Source organism: Anomaloglossus baeobatrachus, chromosome 11, assembly GCF_048569485.1.
Source record: "Anomaloglossus baeobatrachus isolate aAnoBae1 chromosome 11, aAnoBae1.hap1, whole genome shotgun sequence".
NCBI classification, from domain to species: Eukaryota; Metazoa; Chordata; class Amphibia; order Anura; family Aromobatidae; genus Anomaloglossus; species Anomaloglossus baeobatrachus.
The window spans coordinates 132,172,090-132,183,719 of record NC_134363.1 but is presented as its reverse complement, the minus strand read 5'-3'; the positions used below and the strand labels follow the sequence as shown (position 1 = coordinate 132,183,719).

Genomic DNA, 11,630 nt, shown 5'->3' with positions numbered 1-11,630 from the left:
TGTTCACATACACATGTTCATGTACTACAATACATTTTTCACCTAACTATAAGCAATATATGTAGGAGTCGGAGTCGAAGGTTTGGCTTACCGACTCCACAGCCCTGCCTAGAAGAACATCCCAAGTATCCGAATATTAGCAACATTCTAACTGCCCCCATAACAATGACACCCCCAGTGCCTATAATAGTAACATTCTGAGTGTCCCCATAACAGTGCCATTCTATATTAGACTTTTATGTGTATGATTTTTATAAATGAAGCCACAAGTCCATCATAACATTTACAAACATTTTATTACATTTACAATTTTATTTCCAAATTATTAGGAAAAACTCAGTTCACTTATATATATTTTTTTTACAAAAAAATGATACCACTTTAAAGAAGTAATATATATTTAATAAATAAAAATTACCCTGCTGGGGTACGTGGTGTAAAAATGTACGGATGGGGGGGTTACATTACAATGTACTATTATACTGAACCTAGTCATTATAAACTGTATCACCTACAGGGCGGCCATCTTCACAATTTCCTTTAGAAAATATCAAATATCTCCAAGGGGTTGTCTGAGATTGGGGTCTGTTCTCTTAGAAAAGGGACAGTCTTGTCTATGGGCTGTTTCTGGGTCTAAGCTGTAATACCAGGCACAACCTGTAGACAATGGTAGCGCTGTTTCTACAATAGCTCAGGCAACCCCATTGACTATAAGTCGCACTCTTGTGGTTCCACTATTGTCATTCAGTATATAAATGGCCACCCATACAGTTTAAAGGCTACTGGTGCATGTTAGGAAATGAGAATATTTAGGAACATGTGTCAGTAAAAGCTATTTTTGATATGAGCGCATGTTATCATGTGGTGGTGCTAGACTAATAGAATAGAATATGTACAGGTTACAGGTTTCTAAAAATTACTGGATACTGAAACTACAAATTATTTTACAAATAAAGTGCCCTTTAAGAGTTAAATAACGAAAAAAAAAGGAACAAATATTTTCAAGGAGAAATAACTTAAACATTGGCAAGCACCATGTCTGGGAAGGATAATACTGTCACTGTACATCTTCTGCAATGCCGTCCAAAATCTATCGAAAAAGAAATTTCCCCCCTCTCCTATGGATTGGAGGTGGGTGGGGGGGGTTCACTTACTTAAACACTAGCAACGCACCCTTTAAACTGAGTGACAGGATGAAGTCGTCTTGGTTCTAGCGGCTGTATGTCAGCGACTAGGGATGATCGAATACCTCAAATATTCGGCTTTGCGAATATTTGCTGAATACCTCGCCGCTATTCGACTATTCGAGAATATTCGATGCGCAATGTAAGTCTATGGGAAACCCGAATAACGACTATTTGGAACTATTCGGGCTTCCCATAGACTTACATTGCGTATCGAATATTCGCATAGCGGCGACCTATTCATCGGATATTTGCGAAGCCGAATATTTGAGGTATTTGATAATCCCTATCAGCGATGCAAACAATCTGAAAGTCTTAAGACGGCCATGTCTACTTATGAATGGACTCGGGAGTCCAACTTTGGTCACGTACGGAAGCTTTCAAGGGAACCCGTTTCTGGATGTATATACAGGCGGAGGTCCTCTGTATAATACACTCGCTACTACGACATAGGGATTGGCTGTAAATTAGGTCGAAAGGTGTGATGTCACCTGGTATGACTGCTGATGTCATTGCTCCTTTTTTTTACACTTAGTCTGGAAATTTACAGGTTTGTGACTTAATTAAAGGGATGACCAGCGTGGTTGGATTGCGGACCCTCCTCGCTTTTAGCATAGTGTTACGTGAACAGGACCACTCCAAGGGAATATTGTGCATGGGTCAAATCCCAATGAAGTGGTTGCTTAAATGGGTTGTCCACTACTAGGACAAACCCTTTCTGATTCCGAATTTCCCCCAGGTAAAATAATAAAGCCTATACTACCCCGTATCAGTGATGTCCGGGCTCATGTGGGATTGTGATGTCACAAGAGCCCCGGGTCCAATCAGTGCTGCCTTCCTCTTTCCCGCTTGGGACCAAACGAGTTCATCAACAGGAAGTGATCACTGCGGCTGCAGGTCACTTCCTGTTGATTGTTTGTTCTGAAGGTGCGTAGAAGCCGGCACTGATTGGATGATGCCACAACCCCGTGAGCCCGACAATGCTGGAAGGGTGCCGGTATGGAAGGCGATATTAGTATACCTGGGGAAAACATGTAGAATCAGAAGGAGGTTGTCCTAGTAGTGGACAACCCCTTTAATGATGACCTAACCAAAGGATAGGTCATAATTATCAGATTGGTGGGGGGTTGACACCAAACATCCCTACCAATCATTACTATTCATGGCTGAATGTTAGCAGCTGCAGAGCTGAATTGCACAGCTTTGTCAGCAGTGTAGTGGCTGCTGCTCGGTACTGCAGAACAGCACGTATTCATATGAACCGGAGTGGATCTGCAGATCCACCCCTCTCTGTCTAGCCTTCCTTCCCTTGTCTGTTATTACAAGGGGAGGACAGAAAGGGGGGAGAAAGGACATGGGGAGGAAAGATAGGCAGGCAGACAGGGGCGGGAATAACTAGCAAAACCCGACCCACCTATTAGATATTCTATTGCACCTATCAATCAAATAACAGTGCATTTCACAAACTTTACTTGCCTGTATTTCAGAAACTATACATCCGATCTCACAACTAAAGGTATGTATAGAATCAGCATGGTAGTGTCAGTATAGCACTGGCTTTAGTTTTTATGATACAATCCTGGTGGTTGGTCCTCTTTAACTCAAGTCTAATGTCTATGGGTACCTGAAGAATTACTATATACCCAATATAAATAATACCAGCCAGTGCCAATTTCACATGTACCCTGCCAGATGGGGGTAGAATTAGGAGAACCCACTAAAGTTAGGGGGAAAAAAACAAAACTAATAAATGGTCTCACAATGGAGTAAGAATTGTCAAAGCTAAACGAACCCTTTAAGTAGTCACAAGACCCAATGGTTCCAGACGAGGAGAATCACAGGATTGGCAGATTTAGAGAATGTCGTTGTTTTGCTTTGTACTGATTTTTCTATACAAGTCAAGGGGACTTGGATTTACAGTGGTGACATCAGCCCTTCGATCACTTTGTCAGACATGTAGCTTAGTAAACATTTCTTAGACATTAATTCAAACCATACAAATATAGTTGATGCTTCCTAGCTGCAGGGGTCAGTACATAAAACGTTAAAGCAAGAGTCTCCGGTGTATGGATGATGACGTCCGATGAAGACGAGGAAGACACCCTTGGTCATTATAACAGGTGGGATCCATCAGTGAGGCACACGTCCGATGATCGCCTGTTGCTTTCTATGGCATTGCTTTCTGCCACAGACTTGAAGTTTATATTTGTAGTTCTTTATTGCTCAAAGTGCAAACAAGACACATTTCAGTCTTGAAGGGGAAGATTTACTGCAAACGTCTGGCAACGAAACCAGATTCTCCCAACCATCCAGACCAACAGCGGCACAAAGACCTAGACATGGACTGCCGGACTCCACCACATTGACATCCATAAACATATAGAGAAGGCAGGCTGCTCACAATATGTCTCACATCTTTTCTTCTGCTGTCAACCCATTTCTGTTCCGATGTATTACACCTCCCTGAAAATGCAACAGGCAAGAATATAAATTAGTATAAAGTATAGACAATTATTATTTCCTATCATTTATCGAGGCATCCAGACTCATCCGCAATCTGCATCACCAATAAGGATTAGTAGGACCGGATGTCCCCGACTGGGACTGTCCAAGAATATGGACAGAACAGAGGAAAAAAAAAACCCTGCACATATAAATAAGGCTGAAAATCCCTTTAAACCAGGCATTTCTCTATCTCAAAGGTCTGTATTGGGCCGGAGTCACATTTGTGAGAGACTTGCGAGAGTCTCACATCGCATCACCCGGCACGGCCGCACACTCTCTGGACACGAGCGTCTCAGCTGCATAGAAATACATGCAGTCGACCCACTCCTGTCAGGAGAGTGTGCGGCCGTGCCGGGTGATGCAATGAGAAACTCTCGTGAGTCTCTTGCAAGTGTGACTCCGGCCTTTATCATATTTTTGTGGTTGAACACCTTCAATTAACTAGTTCTACTTTTTCTCTACTGCAGTTTGTTACAAATGGACATAGAGCTGACAAACTCATGAGTTCTAGTCCTGTTTTAGGAAACCAGAGCAGATGAGAATTTGAATGTATCAATATAGGAAATCGTCTAAAGAAATACAGTATAGCTGCAGATCACACTTTTTTCTTCAAGTCTTGGATTCCAGGAGGAAAACTCTTATCTGATATAATGATATATTGTAGCAAACAACAGCAGTAAGTTTCTGGCTGTGCATTCATGTGTTTTCAATGGGGAGAGAGGGGAATAGGCCACTGCCAGACACTTCTGGTGACGGCTTCAAGTGAACCTGTCACTTACTAAAAATGTGTATTTTTTTATCTTGTGTAAATGCCGCTGGATCTGGCATATCAATTACTATTCAATTATTTGTTGAGGGAGAGTTGGGCGACTGAAACCACCAAATTTGACAGGTTTGGCTGATTTTCATCGAATGTGTATTAGGGCCTTAAAAGAAGTTGGCCCCCATCTCATTAATTGGATCAAGTAAGTGAAAAAAAAAAAAAAAAAGATCTCCTGGATGTTAAAAATATACTCTTAAATATATTTTTTCTTCAAATACGTGATAAGACGCATGAAAGATGGACTTCAAAATGTGTAAAAAATGAAGGGAATTTTGTTTACTTACCGTAAATTCCTTTTCTTCTAGCTCCTATTGGGAGACCCAGACAATTGGGTGTATAGCTTCTGCCTCCGGAGGCCACACAAAGTATTACACTTTAAAAAGTGTAACCCCACCCCTCTGCCTATACACCCTCCCGTGCATCACGGGCTCCTCAGTTTTGGTGCAAAAGCAGGAAGGAGGAAACTTATAAATTGGTCTAAGGTAAATTCAATCCGAAGGATGTTCGGAGAACTGAAACCATGAACCAAAAGAACAATTCAACATGAACAACATGTGTACACAAAAGAACAACAGCCCGAAGGGAACAGGGGCGGGTGCTGGGTCTCCCAATAGGAGCTAGAAGAAAAGGAATTTACGGTAAGTAAACAAAATTCCCTTCTTCTTTGTCGCTCCATTGGGAGACCCAGACAATTGGGACGTCCAAAAGCAGTCCCTGGGTGGGTAAAAGAATAAAAGAATACCTCGATAAAAAGAGCCGAAAAACGGCCCCCTCTTACAGGTGGGCGACCGCCGCCTGAAGGACTCGCCTACCTAGGCTGGCATCTGCCGAAGCATAGGCATGCACCTGATAGTGTTTCGTGAAGGTGTGCAGACTCGACCAGGTAGCCGCCTGACACACCTGCTGAGCCGTAGCCTGGTGCCGCAATGCCCAGGATGCACCCACGGCTCTGGTAGAATGGGCCTTCAGCCCTGAAGGAATCGGAAGCCCAGAAGAACGGTAGGCTTCAAGAATCGGTTCCTTGATCCACCGAGCCAAGGTTGACTTGGAAGCCTGCGACCCCTTACGCTGGCCAGCGACAAGGACAAAGAGCGCATCCGAACGGCGCAGGGGCGCCGTGCGAGAAATGTAGAGCCGGAGTGCTCTCACGAGATCTAACAAGTGCAAATCCTTTTCACATTGGTGAACTGGATGAGGGCAAAAGGAAGGTAAGGAGATATCCTGATTGAGATGAAAAGGGGATACCACCTTAGGGAGAAATTCCGGGACCGGACGCAGAACCACCTTATCATGGTGAAACACCAGGAAGGGGGCTTTGCATGACAGCGCTGCTAGCTCAGACACTCTCCGAAGTGATGTGACTGCCACTAGGAAGGCCACCTTCTGCGAAAGGCGTGATAGAGAGACATCCCGCATCGGCTCGAAAGGTGGTTTCTGAAGAGCCGTTAGCACCCTGTTAAGATCCCAGGGTTCCAGCGAACGCTTGTAAGGTGGGACTATGTGGCAAACTCCCTGCAGGAACGTGCGGACCTGCGGAAGCCTGGCTAGACGCTTTTGAAAAAACACGGAAAGCGCCGATACTTGTCCCTTGAGAGAGCCGAGAGACAAACCCTTATCCATTCCGGATTGAAGGAAAGAAAGAAAAGTGGGTAAGGCAAACGGCCAGGGGGTAAAACCCCGATCAGAGCACCAGGATAAGAAGATCCTCCAAGCCCTGTGATAGATCTTGGCGGACGTTGGTTTCCTGGCTTGTCTCATAGTGGCAATGACATCTTGAGATAACCCTGAGGACGCTAGGAGCCAGGACTCAATGGCCACACAGTCAGGTTGAGGGCCGCAGAATTCAGATGGAAAAATGGCCCTTTAGACAGCAAGTCTGGTCGGTCTGGGAGTGCCCACGGTTGACCCACCGTGAGGTGCCACAGATCCGGGTACCACGACCTCCTCGGCCAGTCTGGAGCGACGAGGATGGCGTGGCGGCAGTCGGACTTGATCTTGCGCAACACTCTGGGCAGCAGTGCCAGAGGAGGAAATACATAAGGCAGTCGAAACTGCGACCAATCCTGAACTAATGCGTCCGCCGCCAGAGCTCTGTGATCTTGAGACCGTGCCATGAATGCCGGGACTTTGTTGTTGTGCCGAGACGCCATGAGGTCGACGTCCGGCGTTCCCCAGCGGCAACAGATCTCTTGAAACACGTCCGGGTGAAGAGACCATTCCCCTGCGTCCATGCCCTGGCGACTGAGAAAGTCTGCTTCCCAGTTTTCTACGCCCGGGATGTGAACTGCGGAGATGGTGGAGGCTGTGGCTTCCGCCCACAGCAGAATCCGCCGAACTTCTTGGAAGGCCTGACGACTGCGTGTGCCGCCCTGGTGGTTGATGTACGCGACCGCCGTGGCGTTGTCCGACTGTATGCGGATCTGTCTGCCCTCCAGCCACAGATGGAACGCCTTTAGGGCTAGATACACTGCCCTTATCTCCAGAACATTGATCTGAAGGGAGGACTCTGTCGGAGTCCAGGTTCCCTGAGCCCTGTGGTGGAGGAAGACCGCTCCCCATCCTGACAGACTCGCGTCCGTCGTGACCACAGCCCAGGATGGGGGCAGGAATGATTTTCCCTTCAACAAGGAAGTGGGAAGAAGCCACCACTGAAGAGAGGTTTTGGCTGCCAGTGAAAGAGAGACGTTCCTGTCTAGGGACGTCGACCTCCTGTCCCATTTGCGGAGAATGTCCCATTGAAGTGGACGCAGATGAAACTGCGCAAAGGGAACTGCCTCCATTGCTGCCACCATCTTCCCTAGGAAGTGCATGAGGCATCTCAAGGGGTGTGACTGGGTCCGAAGGAGAGAGTGCACCCCTGTCTGCAGCGAACGCTGTTTGTACAGCGGAAGCTTCACTATCGCTGAGAGAGTATGAAACTCCATCCCGAGGTAAGTCAGTGATTGGGTCGGTGTCAATTTTGACTTTGGGAAATTGATGATCCACCCGAACCTCTGGAGAGTCTCCAGAGCAATGGTCAGGCTGTGTTGACATGCCACCTGGGAGGGTGCCTTGACTAGGAGATCGTCTAAGTAAGGGAAAAGTGCATCGGCTCGCTCGGGGGGCGGAGATGTTCTGAAGAAACGAGTCGGAGGACGAGAGCTGAGCTCTATCCTGTAACCGTGCGACAGAATGTCTCTCACCCATCGGTCTTGGACATGTGGCCACCAGGCGTCGCAAAAGCGGGAGAGCCTGCCACTGACCGAGGATGCGGTTTGGGGAGGCCGAAAGTCATGAGGAGGCCGCCTTGGAGGCTGTTCGTCCGGCGGTCTTTGGAGGACGTGACTTAGACCGCCATGCAGAAGAGTTCCTCTGGCCCTTCTCTGACCTGTTGGACGTGGAGGATTGGGACCTGGCTGAGGGCCGAAAGGACCGAAACCTCGATTGAATTTTTCGTTGCTGAGGTTTGTTTGGTTTGGACTGGGGTAAGGACGAGTCCTTACCCTTGGATTGTTTAATAATTTCATCCAATTGCTCGCCAAACAAACGGTCGCCAGAAAATGGCAAACCGGTTAAGAACTTCTTGGAAGCAGAGTCTGCCTTCCATTCGCGTAGCCACATGGCCCTGCGGACTGCCACCGAATTGGCGGACGCTACCGCTGTACGGCTCGCTGAGTCCAGGACGGCGTTCATGGCGTAGGACGAAAAGGCCGATGCCTGAGAAGTCAAAGACACAACTTGCGGAGCAGAGGTACGTGTGACTGCATTAATCTCAGACAGACAAGCTGAGATAGCTTGGAGTGCCCACACGGCTGCAAAGGCCGGAGCAAAAGACGCGCCTATGGCTTCATAGATGGATTTCATCAGGAGCTCTATTTGCCTGTCAGTGGCATCCTTGAGCGATGAACCATCTGCCACTGATACTACGGATCTAGCCGCCAGTCTAGAGACTGGAGGATCCACCTTGGGACACTGAGCCCAACCCTTAACTACGTCAGGGGGGAAGGGGTAACGTGTGTCATTAAGGCGCTTAGTAAAGCGCTTGTCCGGAAATGCTCTGTGCTTCTGGACAGCATCTCTGAAGTTAGAGTGATCGAAAAACGCACTCCGTGTACGTTTGGGAAGCCTAAACTGGTGTTTCTCCTGCTGTGAAGCCGACTCCTCTATAGGTGGAGTTGGGGGAGAAAGATCTAGCACCTGGTTGATGGACGCTATAAGGTCATTTACTATGGCGTCCCCTTCAGGTGTATCAAGATTGAGAGCAACGTCAGGATCAGAGCCCTGAGCTGCGACCTCCGCCTCATCCTCCAGAGAGTCCTCATGCTGCGACCCCGAACAGCGTGATGAAGCCGGGGAAGGTTCCCAGCGAGCCCGCTTAGCCGGTCTGGGACTGCGGTCCGTGTCGGAGTCCTCCCCGTGGGACCTAGGTGTCACCCCAGGAGCACTCTGCTGCACCGACCGAGAGGGGCCTGGGGGCGATGAACTCACAGTGCCCGGGGCCTGTGTGACCGATCTGGACTGCAAGGCTTCTAGTATCTTAGCAGACCATCTGTCCATAGACTGAGCCATGGATTGTGAAAGCGACTCAGAGAGTTTCTCAGCCAAAACTGCAAACTCTGTCCCTGCCACCTGGACAGTGGAAGCCGGCGGTTCTACCTGAGCCGAGGGTCCCACCAGTGCCCGAGGCTCCGGCTGAGTGAGTGCCACAGGGGCCGAGCATTGCACACAGTGAGGGTAGGTGGAACCTGCAGGTAACATAGCCGCACAAGAGGTACAGGTTGCAAAATAAGCCTGTGCCTTGGCACCCTTGCTCTTTGCGGACGACATGCTGTAGTCTCCTCTGAGAGTGATCACTGAGGGTATATAGCCAAAAGCAAAACAATGCGGCCGAACAGAGAAAATGTATACATATATATATATATATATATATATATATATATATATATATATATATATATATATATATATGCACTTCGGCACCCAAGGGGGGCCAGCACCGGGTAACCGGTGTGGCTTACCGACCGCCCAAAGCGGTTGTGTGTCCACCAGATTCCCTGCCTGGGCCTCCCAGAGCTGTAGAGCTCGTTCTGAAATCCTCCACCGGCAGAAGTGATTGTAAATATGGCTGCCAGAGTTCTCAGGGGAGGAGGGAGCCGTGGGCGTGACTAATACAGTGCGGGAATCTGGTGCCCCACAGTGCTCAGTGAGGGGGGAGGAGAACACCTAAGTATGCTCCAGCCCTCACTGCCGACGTCCAGTCGACCGTCCCGCCCTTACCCCTGACTGGCAGGCCCGGGGGCGGGAGTTATGGTACTAGGCCGCAGAAGCCGGGGACTAAATTTAATAACGCGGCCGGCAAACAGGCGCGGTCGGCGCGGTAGTCCCGGTCGTCACAAAAAAACAGCAGCCGCTGCAGCGTCTGTAACACAGGCGCTCCATGCACCGTCCCCAAGGGGACACAGAGTACTTTATAGATGCAGGGCCTGTCCCTGATGATACTCAGTCTCCTGTCCGTCAGATTCCCCCAGGGGCTGCGGAGGGAGCCCGGTCCCAGTGAATGGTGACCGGTTAGGATCCCACTTCTCCCAGAGCCTCTAGGGGATGGGGAAGGAAAAACGGCATGTGGCTCCAGCCTTTGTACCCGCAATGGGTACCTCAACCTTAACAGCACCGCCGACTTAGTGGGGTGAGAAGGGAGCATGCCGGGGGCCCTGTTAGGGCCCTCTTTTCTTCCATCCGATACAATCAGCAGCTGCTGCTGACTAAAATGGGAGCTTGAGTGAATGTGTGCCTCCTTCAACACAAAGCATAAAACTGAGGAGCCCGTGATGCACGGGAGGGTGTATAGGCAGATGGGAGGGGTTACACTTTTTAAAGTGTAATACTTTGTGTGGCCTCCGGAGGCAGAAGCTATACACCCTAATTGTCTGGGTCTCCCAATGGAGCGACAAAGAAAAATGTATTTTATATCCAATAAATTGGTTGCCAAAGTTCAGTTACAGAAAGGAAAAAAATAATATTCTTCTTTAGCTTACGTAAAGAGTTATTAATAGTCCATTCTAATCAATAAAAATCTTCTCCATCTTTCCTTAGTTCCTGAATGGATGCAAGGATGAAATGCTATAGGCCTGACAGCATGTGTTCATCTTGGGTGAATGGGCTGGATGGATGGATCCGTTGAAGAGGCTTCAAGTAGCCTGACATGTGTGAGAGAGAGCAGCCTCGACATGTGTCCTTCTGCAGGCACGATCCCCCTCTCTCTGCTCTCCCCCCCAGAAGTGTCATGGTATATATGTCCATTGCAGCTGCTCATAAAGGCTATTTAAGGAGATCCTACTATACACATGATGCAACCCTAGAATATACCATACTATGTCAGCATCTATCTATATGCAATACAGATATTCAATACAGATACCTTTATCTTATTCCTTATAAGAATTGTTATCAATAAGCTATGCCCTCCAAAATAGACAGAACTGTGAACATATATAATATGTCCTATTATAAAGTGTTTGATAACTAGATGTATTAATTTTAATGTTTTTACACTGGACTACTGGACTGGCAATGCTCCTCCGTACTCTTCTTGATCTGCAGGGCTTTTCTGGATCTTCAGTGCTCTTTCCGTGCTCTTCTGGATCTGCAGCCCTCTTCTATGTTCTTCTGAATCTGCAGTGCTCCTCAGTACTCTTCTGAATCTACATAGCTCCTCAGTACTCTTTTGGATCTGCAGTGCTCCTCAGTACTCTTCTGGATCTGCAGTGCTCCTCAGTACTCTTCTGGATCTGCAGTGCTCCTCAGTACTCGTCTGACTCTGCAGTGCTCCTCAGTACTCTTCTGACTCTGCAGCGCTCCTCAGTACTCTTCTGACTCCTCAGTGCTCCTCAGTACTCTACTGAATCTGCAGTGCTCCTCAGTATTTTTCTGAATCTGCAGAGCTCCTCAGTACTCTTCTGGATCTGCAGTGCTCCTAAGTACTCTTCTGGATCTGCAGTGCTCCTAAGTACTCTTCTGGATCTGCAGTGCTCCTCAGTACTCTTCTGGATCTGCAGTGCTCCTCAGTACTCTTTTGGATCTGCAGAGCTCCTCAGTACTCTTTTGGATCTGCAGTGATCCTCAGTACTCTTTTGGATCTG

The 11,630-nt window shown here is 48.0% G+C and overlaps 1 protein-coding gene across 4 annotated transcripts in view; it reads right to left on the bottom strand.

The window, feature by feature from the left end:
* Window positions 1-277: 277 nt before the first annotated feature.
* Window positions 278-11,630, bottom strand: part of PLEKHG5 (pleckstrin homology and RhoGEF domain containing G5) — a 395,051-nt gene continuing 383,698 nt past the window's right edge. For all 4 annotated transcript variants that reach the window (XM_075328647.1, XM_075328648.1, XM_075328649.1 and 1 more), the window contains one exon: window positions 278-3,647. In XM_075328647.1, the coding sequence (XP_075184762.1) occupies window positions 3,638-3,647 (10 nt within the window). In that variant the 3' untranslated portion in view covers window positions 278-3,637. The remainder of the gene's footprint in view (window positions 3,648-11,630) is intronic.